Source organism: Dermacentor variabilis, chromosome 8, assembly GCF_050947875.1.
Source record: "Dermacentor variabilis isolate Ectoservices chromosome 8, ASM5094787v1, whole genome shotgun sequence".
NCBI classification, from domain to species: Eukaryota; Metazoa; Arthropoda; class Arachnida; order Ixodida; family Ixodidae; genus Dermacentor; species Dermacentor variabilis.
In genome coordinates, this window is record NC_134575.1 from 142,005,337 (window position 1) to 142,025,130 (window position 19,794).

Sequence of the window (19,794 nt, forward strand, 5' to 3'; positions counted from 1 at the left end):
TGTATCGGAAGCTCCTCGATCGTTATCGATAGTTCTATCCGTTGTCTCTTGTCACTGAATCTGATTGTATGCGCGACGCGAATTGTGCAGTACTTTACGGACGACACGCGGGCACCAGCGATTACTCGGGAACCTTGACGACTCCTCTATAAAAGGCGACGCGCTTGCCCGCTGATCAGATTTTCGCCGATCGCCGACTGTGCTCGCCGCTATCATTGTGCTTTGAGCGTAACCTGTTTTCTAGGCACAGGTTCGCCCACTAACGAGTTTCGTAGTTCACACTTTTTTTATATTCTTTCACCGTCACAACAGCGTGACCATACGCTGCAGCGATGCGTGAGATGTTAGGACCTTCGCGCATGCACATCGTACACCGCGAATTCAGCAGCCGCCCAGAAGACGACGCGGCGCGGATAAGCGCATCTCGAGGGGTCGGCCTCCCTGCTGGCTAATAAGAGTCTCGCAGCTTCCGTAGCGCTGCGGACGACTCCTGAGAAGGAGCGGCAATTTCTCGTGTGTAGTAACGGAGGCTGTGCTGTGTACATCGTGACGTGAATCGCTCAATTAACAAGAGAATGCCTTGCAAATCCATTCCAGTAGCTCGGTCCAAAGGTATACCTGGAGCTCGTCGTTACCCTGCGGTAGAAGGCAACGGTTGGTGACGCTTGACCTTCCAAAACCAGCGTGGGACTGGAGATTATTTTCACCAGCTGGATAACCTGCGACCAGATCTAAACACGCCGCCTTTTTCCCGTTCGCCCTCAAAGAGGGCGACCACTAGGTGGCAGTCGAACCCGCACCCTCGTGCTCGGCAACGGGATGCCAAATCTGCTCAGCCAGCCAGACTGGTCGCGTGCATGATGGAAAGCACTGGGGCTTTCGAGGTCTGCGACAGGCTGCTTGTTTCTTTCCTGTTTGCCTCCTTGAATGTGACACCAAGCCATCGTTGTTAGGCGGGCACCCACATGTGCTTTGGCGGTTGATGTTTTATGGTGCTGGATTCGGGCTAAAATTGGCAAACGTGAAACGTGCGCGCGCAGAATGTTGTGTGAAACGCCCTGTGCCGGGGGCAGCCGTCGGCGTGACGCGGTGCGAGTGTTCACGTGGACACAGCGCCGGGGTCAAGCTGTACACGAAAGGGTTACGGCGGCGCACTGGGTTATCGTCTCCTGCGGCAGTTGCTACGGGCTCTGTGCGTGGTGTGCCGGGTTCGTCTGGCGATCGACGAGCGGGCTGAACGGGACCGGCGAAAGGCGTGTGCCCACGACACTACCGAATAACGTGTTAGGCGGGTGTGTCGCGCAAGACGGCATGGCTTACAAACACCGGAACAGCAACCGTACGCCAACGCGTAGCTCACGAAATGAAACGTCACTAGACTTTTTTTATTTTATAAACTTTAGAATTTTAGACATAACTTGATAATTGCTATGCCATACTTTTATTTTCTGAATAATTAGAAATTAGTTCCTAAATCTTAATCAACATAAGGCTAAAATAATTTCAATTATTTCAGAATTATTCCAGAGTAATAAACTCCCATTCAATTTGCCAAGGAAAAAAAATTAAGGTCGGTTATTGCCACATCTATATACTCATCTATATACAAAACTATATCTTGTTGCATGATCAGCTGAAGTTTTCTCGATATTCGGGTTTCACTGCACTCGGACATTTGGAAGCAAAATGCAGCACTGACGGCTCTTTATAACTGTATGCTGCCATTTCGTAAAGCTATACGGATGCGACTACGATGAACGAGTAATGCCACTTGGGTAAGCGCCCTGAGAAGGGCTCGTGCGCTGCAACACTCTTGCGCCTCTTAAAAACCTCAAGTAGTCGTAATTGCGTCGAGACATATTGAATGAACAAAAAGAATGTGGGAGCAGAAATTATCAGTGACATTTCCATCAAACATTGCACGCGTTTAGTGGACTGCAGAGTGTACTTTGGTATTAACACCGTGTTGTCATTCGGCATCTTGTCATATTGCTGTAAGTGAGGCCCTTTGCAGACACACAAATCATGCGCGTGTTCCGTACAAGTGCACGCTTATCCAGCATAAATTTCAGTTGTTATAATGAGGAGCACTTGTCTCTCTCGGTATTCACTTGAGACGCTAAAAACACGAACACTAATCCATAGTACATCAAATATCTCACCATGGAAGCTCTTGTGCTGTAATAGCCTCATCTACTGCACAGCGCAATATCAGTCCCTGAAGTTGTGCCGCAGAAGCACAGCCGCCAACTGTACCAGAGTCCTTTAATACTTTTTTTCTTCTAAGCATAAAATGGATGTGACTATACATACTGTATCCCTGACGCGTGCAGGCACCCCCGTGGACGCGGTGGATCCTAGCGGCAACTCGGCGCTGTTCGTGGCCATCACCGATGGACCCGTCAGCGCCGTCCCCTACCTGCTGCAGGCTGGCGCTGACCCGAACTTGTGAGTGCGTCCCGCAGAATCTCTCGCATGCGATTGGTGGCCGATGCAAAGCAGTGGGCGCGCGGTCCGTCATCCGCTATAGCAGCTGTATATGCCCCGTTTCCACAAACATAACCACAGTTTTCGTCTTTCTTTCGGAATTGGCGGCCTAAGAACGCCTCTCGTGTTATATTCCAGTTCGTGACACGAATGTATTGCTTTAATTTGTTTTTTTCTGGCGTTTCAAGCTGCCGGAAGCCGAACCACTAACTATATAGGCTCCACCGCGATGCCTACCGTTATGGAGCAGCTTTAGGGAACTGCTGTCTGGCCAATAAGAGCCTTGGTGTCATGGAGGACGATGCCGCTTTCGCCGACCTTGACAAAGACGTCAGCAGTGACAGGGAGTAAAATGTGCACGCAATCGTCCGTTTTTTCGGCAGCGATCAGTAAAACAATATACTCCATCTCACAAGCTGGTCGCAGCACTGTGGAAGCTACACGAATTCTTAGCCAATAGGAAGGCCGAATGCCCCTCGAAGTGTGCTCATCCGCACCCCGTCGTCTGCTCAGCGTCTGCTTGCCATTCTGTCAAGTGCTCCATAGTTGGTGGATTGACGCAAAAAAAAAAATGTTTTGATGCCGTAACCATAAGCTGCGTTTACATGCATGCGACAACAGGGCTTCGCTTTACCTGTGTGCTTTCTCTCTGGTTACCTTGCAACCTGTTTAACAAATAATGCGGCCGAATGCCTTTACATATGTTCATCTGCGCTACAGCGTCTGCTCGACGTCTACTTGGCGTTTGCTCGCTACCGTCATCATGGACCCAGGGTGTCTACCAACCGGGAACACCGGGAAAACCGGCAATTCTCAGGGAATTTGAATAGTCTGGAAAAACTCAGGGAAAACTCAGGGAATTTGTGCTTGTATCAGGGAAAATTAGCTGTAACTTCATTGAAAATGAACGAAAGTCGTGTTAATGCTGGCTCCAGTAACAGGAATCGCAACGAATCGCCATTGACGCCGTGTCATCGGCACGAGGTATTGCCAGAGTAGCTAACGACCGATTTTTCGGACATACCTGATAATTCGCACGGCCTTGCGGCACCACCACGTAATCCATACAGTCAATGTATGTTGCCCTGACTGCAGGTCTGAAATGGGATTAATCAAAGCCACCACCCAAGGAGCCTGAGAGGTCCCAAATTCCTTTGCAAAATAAAGCTTTTTCCTCCTGCTCCTCCACCGCCGCCATTTTGATTATCTCGCCGCCTCTAACCGGCACTCTCGCACGCAGATCCGCTGGCAGCCGTAGCCACCACCGCGGCAACGTTAGGCCTAGCTGCTTCTACGTTCGCTATTAAGCTTCTTGCCGTGGGGTGCCGTGTTTTTCATTGAAAGAATTCGCCGCTGTCAGCTATGGCACAGACTCCGCCTTTGTAGTGCTCACGATTGGCTCCGAAGCTCACAGAGCACAGTGCGTTGCGTAATGCCAGTCTCCGCAAGTTAGCTTTGCCTCGGTACAGCAGCGTGATGCGGTGAAGCATAACAAGCGTGGGGAGGGGCAGTTGTCACGGGACATAGTATGTATTACTTAATTATACACGCGTGCACCCCCGTCTCCTGTCACAGTACGAGGACCGATATGCCTAACAAGTGTACTGGCAGGCCTTAAGAGCTTTTTCGGACCTGTCTGTGACAGTTTTAACCCTTAAGGGCAGTTAAAGACATGCATACATTTTTTTTCGGACTGCCCGATTTTTCGGATGTTTTTGCGGCCCCTAGGGAGTCCGAAAAATCGGACGTTGACTGCAACTGACCAAGAGGATCCTTCAAATGATCCATGGGAAGAATGCGTGGCAGGAGGAGGATGAGGACAGAAAGGGCCGACGCACTGAGGAATTAACGGGAAAGAAAGCGTGCCACCACCTCTTTGAAGGAGCTTGAGCTCAAAAAACAAAGTGTTGGCTGACGCCGAGATGCAGGTGTCCCTCATCCAAACCAAAATAAACTCTTTAAAGCAGTGAAACCCAACACCGACATGATGTACGTGTACTGGCAGAGAGTATATGTCAGGGCAGTTGAGCTTGACTTCCCTGCTGCTGAGAGAGAATCTTAGTTGTGACAAAGTTCAGGCCTCGATCATACCGATGAGCTTTGCTATCAATTGATAGAAATAGCTCATATTCAAAAATATTTACTTATGTATGCATCTCCTTTTCATATTCGTATTTGAAGATGTTTGACTCAATTTGGAATGAGTTTTACCATTTTTCTCGCTGTGCATTTTACTAACACCTTCCTTCTGTTCTCTTTTTAAATAAAATAGATATTACTCCTTACTTTTTAAACTGGATTGTCATTTTTTCGTTTCAACATGCTTACTAGAGAGTGACAACATCGGGCAACATGTTGTCAGCCTGTAACATAAAACAAAGTTCTGGCTCATTCAGGGAATTTTGCAAATGTACTCAGGGAGAACCTGGAAAACTCAGGGAATTTAGAAATGTCAACTTGGTAGACACCCTGTCAGGACCATAATGCGTACCACGCTAGAGCGGGGTAGTAAATTAATGATGCAGTGAACAATTAGGCTTTTATAGCGTTCTGCATTGTCGACACGTCACCAATGCTAATGCTGTGGTGCCATCTGCTAACTAGAAATCAAACCAGTTTTATGGCTCGGTGTTGTGTCTATAGTCCTAGCGGTGTGGAAACAAACGGCCGATCTCAATAATCACGACAAAACATACCTAATGATTTGACCTCAGCTTGAGATGTGGCGTAGCGATGACGGATTTTGCCGCTTGTTTCTTGATAACAGCATGTAGAGCCAGTAACAAGCGCGAATTGTGATCGTTGTCGGCGCTGTATGGGCGCTGCCGTGTGGCCACGGCGAAGGTGGCTATTATGGTTACCGACGGTAACTGCCAAAGTATTTCTCGGTATATGACGCGAATGCGCGAAGGTCTTAACATGTCACGTATCGCTGTTCCGTATCATGTAGCTAGCAAAAAATAAAACTTTCCAGTGTAGCCAATAATCAGCCATTTACGCCCGGAACTATATACTGCTGCTCAAGGACATTGCTTGTATACGCCTCGTACCTTTGGCTATGCTGCAACCAGCTTGTGAGATGGTGTTATAGGCCCGCAGACGTTGGATTTTAGGCATCATTTACTGTTGTATTGCGGCACTAAGCATATATATATATATCCTGTTTCTGAGAGATCAATCCCCGCTTGAGTTGTATTCGTGGTCGCATTATTTACGTACGCGCTCGTACGGTATAGTGTACATACACTCCACTCCTCCTCACCGGTTCTCTGTAGGGCGGGACAGGCTGGTGTCCTATCAGGACACCCTTGATCATTATAGACACCTGAGGGCCAGGTATCCTGTAGCACACGTAACCTAAACTAAGTGGCGATCGGTGGCGGGGCGTTTGCTTCAGACCAACGCCTTCGTGGCCTACAGCCGTGGTTACCCAGGACTGTATACAGCCGAATGCAAAATCTGCAGAGGCACCCTCGGCACATGGTTTGGTCGTGCCTCCTCAAATGTAGTCGCGTCCAACAGAAAGAACACTCTTCCTTAGAAATCGGGTCTGCGGTGCAGTGGGAGACCGCGCTGCTCAGCTCCGATCCGGAAGTGCAAGTCCGGTTGGCTGAAGACGCTCAATGAAGGGGGACAGAAGAGGATCTGACACCCGTTCCATTGACCCCATCCCGGGAATGCAATAAAGTTGACTCTGTGCTAGGGAGGGAAGGCGTGTCAGTCGACGAGAATATTGAGAGCCAGCCGTGCATTCCGAGTGGAAGGGCTCTTCCGCATGTGCAGATTTCGCTTTTCCGTTTCACTGGCACCGACCGCGGCCGGCGGCGCTGCACAGGTTTTCGCACCTTGGAGCGCATGTTCTTGGCGCAGGTCTGCGTCTATTCCACTTAAGTTAAAACAATGTGAAATAAAGCACAAATGCGTTTTTTCAATATTATTTGCTTTCTTTTATAACTCGTTACAGCATTTAAAAAGAAAGGCAATCAGGCAGGATCGTGACGCACCTGACGATCGGATTTCTCGTTGGATCCCTATCCACGCCAAACATGTGATTTCGCAGGGCGGTTCACCACTCTATGGCCTCTACAATATTCTAGGGACCATAACCGCTCCGAACATCATAACATCGCACGTACGAAGGTGTCGGCGGCTGGTCCGCTGGACTTCACGTAATTTCAGTAAAACAAAGTGAATCAAATGATAATGGCACAATAAACGTACTACACCGTATCATTGTGTTGTAAAATTAGTGTTGCTTTCATAAGCTTGATAATGTAACGGAAGGTCCAGACGACAGAGCAGCTCAGCCCGTGCGAGCAGCAGAAGCCGGCCCACCAGCTTTTTTTCCTTCGTCACGTATCATTTTACAAGCTGTACAAAAGTTGAGCATGCTAGATATTTACTTCAAAAGGAATAGAAGTTCTGTGTCACTCAGGGAATTTCGCAAAGGTACTCAGGGAAAACCTGGAAAACTCAGGGAACTTGGAAATGTCAACTTGGTAGACACCCTGCTTTGGCATCCTCAGTAGTGCTAGCTGCTTGATTCCATCTGCGCAGTGCTGTCTCATACCACAGCTCGATTTTTTGTGTCACGATCGTACATTGCTTGAATTAACGACTCGGCTGCATTTGCAGCATGGCTGCAACATTTTTTTTTACTTCGCGTGAAACAAATAGTTTCAGTTCGAATTAATTATAGCGATGGCGAAGTATTAGATAACTATACGAAGTAAGGTTCGTAGTTTTATAGGCCGTATAAATTGCATTAAACATTTGCTTACTAATTCAATTAGCAAGCATGGTTTAAAGCTCGTGCCGGCAAATATGACCATACCTCACTCGATTACCGCGAGCACTCGCTGTCGCAATACTGGCTTGATGAATAACAGCAGCGGTGAAATAGCTATTCAGGCTGCCTCTCACTTCAACACATCTTCGAAACTTGAGATGACGCGACCGACTCCGGGTGCCCTGAAAGACAGTACATATGAAAGCACCAGAGACCTTGGTTCTCGCAGCTTTGCACCCGCTACATATTTTAAAAAATATTTATTTGAATACCTTCAGGGCCCATACGGTTTTATAGACGCGAGTGACAGTAAACAGTCAAGTGCATGTTTAAAGTCACTAGGATCTGTAACAGATACAATGGAGGGGGCAAGTGGTTCCAATCATTACAAGTTTGAGGAACGAAAGAATCTGTCAGTGTGACAATGACGAACAAACACTTTATGACGGTGGTCGATATGATATGAAGGATGGGAAAGTAATTCTTGCTTAAGACAAGGGGCGCTATAACAGAAAGCTATTCCAAACTTTTCTGTTCCAATTCTGCAATCAGACCTCTGCAATTGGTCAAAAACTTTTTTTGACCACCCTCACTTCGCCTGTGTTGCACAACGTCACGAACCATGATAGCTTCCCATCTGATATGACATGTACACTTTGATTATGCATGATTGGATCGAACGAAAGAAAAACAGTTATTTCTGATTCAACACCTTTTCGCCAGTAGACCTCGGCTATTGGTCAAAAGTTTTCGGGCTGCACCCACTTCACCTGCTTGTCACGAAACGTCAAAAAACCATGAAAACTCACCGCGTCAAAGATACGTGTACGCGTTAAAGATGCATTAATATGCCGAACAAAACTGAACTTCTTAGTGAATAGCCGCAGGCTGCCCCGTTGCGAAAGGAATAAAAGATGGCTGCGACCGATCGCTCAGGCACTGCAAGCTACTCACAGCTGCCAGAGAGCATGGGTTTATTTGCGTGCAATAATACTATTTGTGGGGTCGTGTAAAGTTTTCGAGCACTTTTGGCACGTTTACGGCCTTGCTCTGCCAACTCTTCTATGCTGAGGATCCGTTTTAGCGGCATTCTTAACTTTTCGTTGCATGCTGCCGTGATTTTTGACCAGCCACCGCAAGCTAAGTAAAGGAAAGCGGACCAATCACACACGCCGGCAGCACCCGCTTCATTCTGTTATCGATTTTCAGACCACTGGCTCGGCCCGATCGAATGCCTCTCCACTTGATTGTGCTCCTCGCCTCTTGTCAGCCAATTAGACAAGACAAGCATCTCAGTGTAGGCAATGTTATTTCTTTTTAAAGCAAACAAAGGTGACCTTCTATAAATGAGAAGAGCGTCTGATTGGTCTGTTCAGACAACCCTGCGGGTCACCGCCCAATGCTTGCGTCGGCGGTTACACAAATTTGACGTCAAGAGATTGGAATAAAAATATATTGGAATAGTTTTATGTTGTAGGGCCCAAGGGCTATGATAGTAAACCTTAAGATTTTCCTGCGTGAGGAAAAGGACGGAAGTCGTAACGCTGTTTTCATAGATAAAACGCTGGAAAGTTGGGAGTAGTAGAAAAAAATGAAGCGTGCGCTATGGTTTTGTACAGATTCAAGGCGAGTAATAAGACTTTCAGTAAATAGATGCCACACAGATGATGTATATTCTAGTTTGGAAGGAACGGAAGTTTTATAAAGAAGGAGTTAACGAGAACGGGCCATTGAAAAGTTACGGCACATGTAGGTACCCTCCAAGCATGCCGTTATAGCATTATTAGCAACATAATTAATGTGTGGTTGCCAAGGCAGGTTAGAGTTGATGTGGACCTCTAAGTATGTGTAAGTGCTCACTTCGAGAGCGGAACCGTTTGTTATGCTTACAAGAGTTTTTGGAATGTTTGCACTCTGTTGGAAGTTTGCACTCTGTTGTGTTGAGTTTCACTTTCCATGTGTTAGTATAAAAATGAGAAATATCTTTAAGGTCAGACTCTAGTAGTGATGTGTCAATATCAGAGGAAATCACGCGATATACAAAGCAGTCGTCTGCAGAAAACCTAATAGAAGAGTAGAAGGGGCCCAAGACAGAACCTTGGCGCACACCTGAAAGGACAGGAGACAGAGAAGAATCGTAGCCATTAGCAGTTACAAATTGCTGCGGGTTTAACAAAAAGTTTTTTTATCCATGCAAGAATGTTAGGGTCATGATTTAGTTTACTGAGCTTAATATAAACTAGTTCATGGTAGACAAGGACAAAACCTTTAGAAATATCTAAGAATATAGAATCAATGTAAAATCCAAAGTCTTGGGCTACTAAGAGTTCACTAGTAAATTAAGTTATTTGCGTTTCACAGCAGAATGTCTGTCTGAAGCCATGCTGACGAGATGTGAAAAAAGAATTACCTTCGAGAAAGTTAACCAGGTAAGAATAAATGACATGTTCAAAAGATCTTACTAGGGACACTGGTTAATGGTATTGGCGTATTATTTAGCGCAGAATGGATGTCACCAGATTTAAACGACACCACCGTTACAACCGATACGGCGCGCGGGCAGCGTATGCTCTCAGGCGCGCTAGGCGCAGACAGGCAGGAGACATGTTGCTAGTAGGCACAGCAGGGCATGGTGTTTCTCGCGGCGCTCGACGTTTCTGAACAGACGCGAGTAAGAGCGGGTGTGAGAAAATCTGGGGGCCTTTGCTCCTTGAATATGTAACTCTGCCTAGGCACTACGGAGGGGGTTTCTTAGTGCGTCTTGTATTTTGCCCCCTAGACATACCGGCATTGCGGAGTGCGGTCGAGTTTGTTTACGCTCCGCCGCTGGCTGCCTCCGCGGGGGAGGCAGTGGGCATGGACGCCCCATTTGGTGACAGCTGTGTTTGAAGGAGCAAGGTTCTGATTGGTGTTGTATAAGTCGCGCGTCCCTTTTTTTTGTTCAGACGGTAGATTGCATTTTTTACGAGCACTTAGCTCTCCAGGAGGGCACATATAAACGGCAAACAGAGGCCTCAGTAGAGCACCTGAGGTTATATTAAAGCAGGCGGCGCAGGATCTCCGGGGCACCCAAGCGGGAGCAGGGGGATCAAAGCTGGAAGCTGGGCGGCCCGTGGGTTGGGGCCGTGGAGGCCGAAGCGTGCCAGGGGGTGTTCGCATAAAAAATTGGTTGTCCGCTATCGCGGGCAGCCAATTTTTTATGCGAACACCCCCTGGCACGCTTCGGCCTCCGCGGCCAATTTTTTATGCGATAGCAAACAGCCAATTTTTAATGCGAACACCTCCTGGCATGCGGAGGCGTCTGTGAGCCCCAACCCACGGACCAATCCGTACGGGTTCTATCTTTGATGTCCCCGTTGCTGCTTTGGTGTCCTGGAGGCACTGCCACAAATGCTAAATAATGAAATGTGGCTTTAATTAGTAAAAAAACACGATTAAATAAGTACAATTACGTCCAGCCGCCAACTTTCGATGCTAAGTTCAGCACTACCACGCCCCGCGACTACTGACAACACGACTTGGGACAAACGCATAGAACACATGCTAAGAAACTCCTCCGTAGTGCCTAGGCAGAGTCATATATTTGAGGAACATAAGTCCCCACATTTTCTCTCTCTCGCACCTGCTCTTACTCGCGCATGCGCGTACACGTCCAGCATCTCCGCAAGTGCCATGCCCCACTGTACCTACTAGCACTTGTAAATACGCTGCCCAGCCGTATCTCGCGAGCGATTAAGCGCGCCCGAAGGGTGCGAAGAATGGTGGGCAGGGTGGCGCGCATCTTCATTTCTAGCACGGCCGCTACTGCGCATGGCTGTCAGCGTGGCTGAGCACATTCGCAGCCCGGGAGGCGTGTTTCTATTTACGCCCAAGCCCTGTGCTCGACCGCTGCACCACCATGCGCCTCTCACGTGTACCACGTTTCTAGGTAATTCTTCCCCGAAGCGCCACGATGAGCGCCCTAGATCCTTGTAAGTACTTGGTGGGACTAGGGAGATGTTATGCCTGGGCGCACAATCTGGTCACCCAGCTGTCACTAAGAAAAAATGTTTTTGAAAACACGCCACCTAGGCATTTTGAAATAAGATTTGCGTGCGGAAACTGAAATAACACTGGACGAAATTTTTCACACTAGATAAGGGGATAAAGGGATGTGATAAGAAGTTAATCGTGGTGTGCGAGCCCCTTCGATCTACAAAAGCTGGGATAACCGTGGGGAATGGAGGGTTTCTTGCACCATGAGCCACATCATCGCTGCGCTCAAGCGTCGATCTTGAAATCACACTCTCCCTTCCCGCCGGAATAGCAAGGCGCAGAAGCTCCCCTGGGAGTTAAACTAAGTATGCTTTAGCATTATGCCACTTGCTCATCTCCCCACAGCCTGGTGTCATTACTAACGTTATGAAACTTGATTAGGTCAGTACTAACGACAGCTCAGTGGCGACACGAAGTATTGCCGACTGCTGTGCAAGGAGCATTGATAACGCTTGCAAAGTACTGCCGGTAGAGGTGCTAGGTGCGCTTATGATGTTTCGATCATTATAAGTCGTTATCACTCTTTAATGCCTTATCCATCTGCGTCGAACCATTATTGAACCGTGAACATACTCTGGCGGCGGCTTCTTTTGGCATTGCCGTGCGGGCCGCAACTTGAGTGTGACCTGCGATGCCCCCAAAGAGTGCAGACTGCTCATAGCTTAGCGCGCTGTGTTCTCACTGCTTACGTGTTGAAGAGGCACGCGTGCCGATAACTTGAAAGGGATCTGCAAAAGTAGCAGAGTGAGGCGTTTGCCGAGAGCGCCATCAGCACTGTGTTTTTGCGACTTTGTTGGCGTAGAAACGGGAGGCATCGCAAAGGCAAATTCGCTCGCTACTACGGCCGCTATCTCGAAAGCAGTCGTCTTATTACGGGACGGACGAAGGGTCAGTTGTCCCGTTGGGTAAGCATACAAAGGCTTATGCATTTAAAATTTAAACTTACCTACACCGCCTAAACTCTGCGAATGCGGGCTGGCCCGAGCAGACTGTGCGCCCAGGCACAGCCAGGAACGCAAAAGCAAATTCCTAGAAAGTTGTTGGGCACGTGCCGTGGCGCTTTGGCAGAAAAATACCTAGAAAGGTGGTACGTGTGGGCGGCGCATGACGGCACAGCGGTCCAGCACAGGGCTTGGGCGTAAATAGAACTACGAGCCCGGGCGCCCTGTTTTAGAGGTAATCTACCACCTGTGTAAGCTGAGATGGCGTGGCGTCGTGCGTTTTGCTCCCATGCATTTAGTACTGAACGTTGGGTAATCTCAAGTTTCGGAGACCCGTTGAAGCAAAAACAAGATGAAGCATTCCCTTCCCATTGCCGGTGCTTTTCATGATGGTGTTGTTCCATTGCAGGGGGCAGAGTGGGCGCGAAAATATGGTTAGATCGCTTCATACCGCCGGTGGGAAGATATTGACACGGCGATGAAACCGTATCATTCGTCGCCTACTCTCAAGTTCAGCAAAAATATTTTTTTCTCATTCAGGTTTACTTCTTTTTAAGATTTCACAGTAATTGGAAAAAATATTTCGGCCCCTTCCCTGTAAAATATATCCATCAGGGACTGTACTTAATTTGCATAAAATATTGAAGCTCAATATAACGAAATTTCGATATAATAAAGTAAATTGCCAATTTCACCAACTTTGCTATACCGAAATTTAACTGTAATTGCTATTGCATAAAAGACATCTTGCCAATATGACATCTTAGGCAAAGGTCTGTCGATTGGTGTGCCGCCTTTCAGCTTGCGCTGGAAAGTTATTATGTTATTGGCACTGGGCTAATCTGTGCAGTGCTGTTTGTGTGAGTGTACTTTCACTTCTACTCCTCTTGGCAGCTGGAACGATGCGACTTTCCTAAAAAGCGCCGAAGCAGTTAATTTATGCATCCGCGCACAGCCGATGCAGCGGGGGCGCCACTCCAGTGCACGCGGCGTGCCGCCGGGGCAGCCGGGGCCTCCTGCAGCAGCTGCTGGAGTGTGGCGGGGACCTGCGGCTACGCGACGCCTCGGGCCGCACTCCACAGGACTGGGCGTTGGGACACGCTGACCCGCAGTGCCGGCGCAAGCTGGTCGCCTTCATCAACACCAAGTACGGGCACACTGCCTCTCTCTCTGCTTGTGCTGACGCACGCGAACAGCACTTTTCAATCTTGGGCGCAATGTCATCGACTCTACAGTATAATCTGGGCCCTGCGAGCGAGATTTGTAACAACGTGGGCATGCCTGTTCTCTTGATGTCTCGCGACGACCCGCCCTGGGAACCCTGTGGCTGTAGTGTTACGTTGCTGAGCTCAAAGCCGCCTCATTTCGACGGGGGAGATAGGCGAGAACGCTTGTGGGTCTAGGTGCACATTGAAGAAACTCGGGTGGTCAAGATTTATCTCAAGTTCTGATCACTGTGTACATGGTGTACAGCTTGTCCAGTATTGCAGTAAATGTAGGCGGGCTGGGCATTTTATTGGAGGGGCAGAGGTGTGAACGTTAGCCGCCAGCACAGTGCAGCCACCTGGTGGCGAAGAGCTCAACCAGACAAACACAGCAAATATTGCAGTTACCTAGTGTATTTAACTTTGCTGCTAGTGTAATGTTTCGGCAACAACGCGATTATGCCGTTGCCAAACATGTATACCAGCAGCAAAGTAGAATACACTTGATCACTGCAATATTAGCTCTGCGTTTGTCTGAGCTCTTCGCCACCAGATGGCTTCACCGAGCAAGACAGTCATGTTTGCGCCTCCGTTCATCACGTAAAACGCCCAGTCAGCTTGCGTTTACTCAAGTATCGGACATGCTAAAACTCTATAATGAGAGCGTAGTTCTGGCACCAGAAAAAACCTAAATTTAAGACTGTCAGCCTTCACATATATTTTTCTCTGGGTGAATTATACCAGACGAGGCATTTTGATTATCTTTTTTTGCAACATACTAAAATCTTTAAAAGGAACTTGCACACTTCGTGGCTCAATTTCTTGTCCCCAAGCAATAAATAATACAATCTGTCTTAATTGCAATGTGCGTTAGCTTTTGTTCAGGCACTGTGCTCGATACTTTCCTGTGAATTAAGAGCGCAATGCCAGGCTAATATTGTTACCTACAGCTCAGAGTAGCATGCGTGCAACTGGAAACAAAGGAAAAGGCGTGCAAGACAGGTGGCCATTATTGTATAGGGACAATATAGATCCACAGGGCTTGAAACTTTTCTGTCAGCTAATAGTCACTTATTGACCTGATAGGCCTTGAAGACGGAGAGAGCGGTGGCGTTAGAAGAGGCCGGATTCCCAAAGCTTGGTGCGTGACGTCCATGCTTTCTTACTCCATGGTTCGAACCTCCAGTACAGGGACATGCAGGCGCATGTACCACAGGCAGACGCTTCGGTGCTGCAGATAAACTTCCCGTAGTTGGCCTGCGAGCTCAGCATAATTTGTATCCAGCAAAATTTGAATGTTTATAATTTTTCATAGTATTCATTGTTTTAAAATATTGAAGTGCTAAAAAGGGAAACGCTGGGTTACCCTGTCATTGCTAAATAAACTAATATTCTAATATTTTTACTCCCAAGTATTAAAAAAAAAAATTCTGAAACCCGTGAAGCCTGTACTGATTCTGCAGACTATCTTGCCATCTGCACCGGTAACTTGCGCAGGCGCGCGCTGGCGTACCGGTTCGGCGACGCGGCTGCCCTGCTGGACGATGACGCGGCGGGTGGTGGGACCGGCGTGGATGGCTCGCCTGGCAGAGGGGGTGCGGCGGCGGCCGCCTCATTGCGCCGGCGCCTGGTCGGTCGGCCCACGGCGCCCCGCAGGCCCTGGTACGGCGAAAGGATCCGCGCTGATGGAGGATTCGGGGTGGTAAGTCTCTCGATTCACCTCCGGGCGCTGATATGTCGACTTTCGTTAATTCGACCTTGACAGGACCGATGAATTAGCCAGCAGGTTGAATTAAACAAAATGCAGAAAGAATGCCAGAACACACTGCAAATTAATTGGACAGTACTTGCCAGATTCTACTAACATGCCCCCGAGTCAAATGCGCACCAGCTTTCTGTATGTCCAAAGTAGAAAACGCGTAAAAGTAACCATTAAAGCTTCCAAACAAAGTCGAAATCAAACACTGACGTTTCTTTTTTTTTTTTTTTTTTTGCAGGAGATATTGGCCCTGTGTGTTGCATAATGGTGGCCAGTTTCCTAAACTCAACTTTGCCACACTAACTTGACGTTTGCTTCGGTGCAATGTATTTTTTTTTATGCAGTGAAGCATACAAACGCTGAGAAGTTGGTCTTAGTTTCGTGTCCGATTGCATTGCACAGGCAATTTTCAGCCCAATTTTTCTAAAAAAGAAAGGAACCTCTGCTTTAGGATAGGATAAACACAGACATTGAGCTATGGTCGTCGCTTGAAAATTCTAGTGCAAGTCTGAAATAGACATTTCCCACGGCAGATGACATGTTTTCAACTCATACACTGTCCCCCTAAGCCCTGCCGAGATAGGCGCTGCCACCAAAGGGGCCGCTGTTAGAATCACCTTAGGGTGACTGGTCCAGTGAGAATTATCCGGCCAAGGCCAATTTTAGGGTTGAAATAACCTCTGGCCCCATAGGAAAATGCATCTGCGCCGGCCGGGACCTTCGCTCAGAATTAATTACCGAAAGGTCGACCGGAGTTGAATTAACAGAACTTTACTGTTACTGTGTTTGCATTGTCCTTCTCATTCGAATTGTGTCTGCCTGCCTTTCCATACCACTTGTATACGTCGAGTAGGCTTGTGCGCATATCAGTTTTTGGCTCGAAGCGAATAGTAATTAGTGTGGAATAATTTCAAAGCGATTAGTTCGAATAGCTGTGGGATTTGCATAAATCCTTGATACAAGTGCCAGATGCTGACTAAAGAAGCCAAAAAGAAGTAACCCGGTTCATCTCTGAAATCAGGTAATTTGATTTTCGAAGTGCCGTTATTCAGATAAAAAATTATTCCACGCAAAAACATGGCAGTTCAACATTTCTTACTACTGCAGCAGCAGTACAAAAGATTTGTTCACAGGCTCTTGCTCATTGTTGTGCTTAGTCGAAATTCTGGGGCGATTGAGGCCCCGGTAGCGTTTCGTGTTCCGTCGACACGCGAGCCTAACCCGTTCCGTCCAGCGAGCACACGTACGAACTTGGTAGGCACGCTCGCTGCTTTTGCGGTCCTCGCTCTTTCCTGCACATATCTCTGACCCGATCACCAGCAAACTTCCCGCAACAAACATTTAACATCCAAGGGCCTTGTGGCCTAACCAGTGCAGATTTGTCGGGCGTCGGCCACCAAGGCTACTGATTAGCGCTGCATCGAAAATGTTTAAAAATTTCGCTTTAAAATCGGGGTGCGGGTTATATGCAAATTTCAACTTGTATGTGTCTTCCTGACAGCGCGCATTTTAACTCAGGTGTGGTTTCACGGTAGCGTGGCGCATGCTGCCATGAAAATACCTTCAGGGCAAAGTTCTCCCCATCATTTCCGCCGAAGAGGGGGAGTGTTTGGGGGAGGCGGAGATAGAGCCGGCCTAAGATATGACATGGACGATTTGTGCATCTGCGAGTGGAGGGCTGTCTTTAAAAAGAATTGCGTGTAGTCATTGTGTGCTGTTATTCCTGTAGGTTACATGCGCATATTTTTTTTTTTTTTTCAAGGTGTATTAGTTGGAGGTGTGGCCTATATGCGAAAAATTATGTGTATTTGTTCGTTCTGAATACTTCGAAAAATTCGAGTACAGAAATTCAAGCAGAAGCTAACATCGAATAGCATAAAAAATATTGAATTCGCACAAGCCCAATGTCGAGTGATATATTTCAAGCATTAGACTCTTTGAATTGACCCGATTCTTTAACGCCTGATCCTTGAACGCATGGTTGCTCGCGGTTCTAGTTAGCAATATGGCTGGAGTAGTACATAGGACTGTGATGGGGCGTGTGGTGAGGCAGTGCAAAGTGATTGGTTTGTGATGGGGTGTGCAGTGAGGCCAGCGCTCATTGGGGATCAGCAGGGCTAACTCAGTGGTTGCACCAGTGTACAAGTCACTGCTTATCACGCCACGCATGTGGGGTTGGTCATGGTTCGAACCAAATCGCTAGGGAGAGAGAGTTTTATGCAAAGGAGAGTAAAGGTTAATAGGAGGCACACTTTTAGTAGTATCTGCAGCACTAGCACAGTTTCTCTCGCATTGGGGTGGTAATCGTTGAATATTGTGCCACTGTCTTGCACATGTATTGCGAGGTTGTCCTTGCTTCATTCTTATGTGGAATTTGTTTACTATTTTGATAGACACCATTGATAATGGTCAAAGACAGTAATAGATTTTCTGTTTCAAATTTGCTGTAATTCAGTTGAGTGTGCATTGCATTCCATGATTTAAAGAAATTACCATGAATAATATGTGCAATACCAGCCTATTTTGAAGGAGTTAACCCTGTCTTTGGTAATCACCACCAATGGTTTCTAATGTAACCTCTCTAGCTAAAACATTCTTTTAAAGTGTTGCGAAGGCTTTTTATTATCCTTGAAGAGTATTGGCATCTGCACATGTGTTTTGGATGTGATAACAGGCAATAGGCTAGGCAGTAAGCTGGTATGCAGCACAGCAGCCATTTGCGCAATTTTTATTCAGCTCAGCCATTCTGTGTTCCTCTCCCAAAAATGGCTCCTCAGTGTCAAAGCTTCCGAAGGCTGTTGCCAGCAAACGCTGCCACAAATGACCATGTCAGCTGTACTGAGTAACAGGGCAATCCTTTTTATTAACCTACTTCCCCTCTGTTTGATGAAATATCTCAGCAGCAGGGGGACAAATAGTTGAGCCATCGAAATGGTAAATGTCATTTGCACACTGGCTAACAGCTTGCTGTGACAAGATATAGACACACAATGCTCGATCACATGTCAATACGAATGTAATTTTACAGTGTCAGTTAATTTTACTGCTGGCAGTAAGCTTGCAGAAGCAGATATCTACTGTGGATAATAACAAATGAGCCGATACTTCCATTATCGTGACAGCATTGGCTAGTTGGTTGATGTGCCACGTCGAATGTAATTTCATGTAATGTAATTTCATTAATGTAATGTAATCTCATTTGAAGGAAAAAGCAACATCAAAGTGGGTGCAAAATGTGTGTACTCATATGTTGTGTGGCCATGCATCAGCACTTGATGCCCAGAGCGGCCTCGACCCTTTTTTCAGGTGTACTGCAGCCCCGCCCGTGAGACTGGTGTCACCACATTTGTGCCATTTGTAGCAAGCAACTACCTGTACAACTCTGAGGACAACAACATCACCTGGAGTGGGCCACAGTCGCTCATGCAGACGTCAGTATACACGTATATTGTGGCGTTCTTGCCTTTCAGAGGCCTTTCTCTGCATGCACGTCTCTCTTAAATTGTCATTATTCTAGTTATATCTCATATCTGGCACCTGTTCTGTGGTCACTGTCGGTCGCTGTCTTCCAGCTGGCCAAGAAGTATAATGCTAAATGGGTGGGCCAAAGCTGCTGTAATTACCGTGTGCATTCAGAGTAAATTGTGCTCATCTTGTCCCAATAATGGTGGTCTACATTGCATGCATTTCTTTTGTTTTATATGCTGCTTTCCCAGCAGTTTCAGGTCACAAATTGCATGTAGCTATCAGCATGGCATAGCTTTCCTGAAAAGAAAGTATACCTTTAGAGCAGAGCAAGGGAACTCTGTGCAAGATTGATGTCCCAATTAGGGTGTGAAAATTTTTAAGTGTGGTCAAGTGTGGTGTCAAATTCCGTATGGTAAGGAAATGTATTGGTAAGAAGTAATGAGTGACTATCCATGTAGAAATAAAATACATATTTGTGTTTAAATACCTTTATGTGTTGTTTGATTACTTGAAGTGGGCAAGACTACTATTTGCACTCCTAAGATGTACTGTAGCGAGTGAAAGTGTGGCAGTGGCATGTTTATTTTTGCACTATTAAGGGTGTTGATTGACTTATAAAGATTCTGGTTCTAATTGGTGTGCACATAAAATGTCAGTTACAGTTGTTAATGTGAAATGGCAGTAATTATAGAGATCGTTGGGAGAGGCTTTCATGCCGCAGTTCTCATAGAATAGGCTGATAATGATATTAGAACATACAGATCACCGTGCCAGCTTTTAGAGTAAAATGAGAAATGCAGTTAAACTAAGATATATATAATACATATGTCTTGAACTCGGAACTTCTTTTTCATAGAGCACCATGTCTTTTAAACCTCAATATAAAAAAATATATTTATACATGATTTCAATATAATGAAATTTCACTGTTGCTGCAAAGAAATATTGAGGCAATAAATGGAAAGTGCTGCAGATGCAGATCGTCAAATCGTTGAATTACATGCCATTGCTTGCAAACGCATCTCTCAAATCGCGTGCCATGCGACGAAATGTGGCTACCAAAGCGCAGCATTGTATTGGTAAGATCCTATTGCGCTCCAAGCACCATAT

The 19,794-nt window shown here is 46.9% G+C and overlaps 1 protein-coding gene across 1 annotated transcript in view; it reads left to right on the forward strand.

Moving 5' to 3' along the window:
- Window positions 1–19,794, forward strand: part of LOC142591590 (inactive serine/threonine-protein kinase TEX14-like) — a 79,081-nt gene that overhangs the window by 13,046 nt on the left and 46,241 nt on the right. Inside the window, exons 2-5 of the mRNA XM_075703899.1 lie at window positions 2,334–2,448; window positions 13,208–13,399; window positions 14,955–15,159; window positions 18,523–18,647. Coding sequence (XP_075560014.1) covers window positions 2,334–2,448; window positions 13,208–13,399; window positions 14,955–15,159; window positions 18,523–18,647 — 637 coding nt within the window. The remainder of the gene's footprint in view (window positions 1–2,333; window positions 2,449–13,207; window positions 13,400–14,954; window positions 15,160–18,522; window positions 18,648–19,794) is intronic.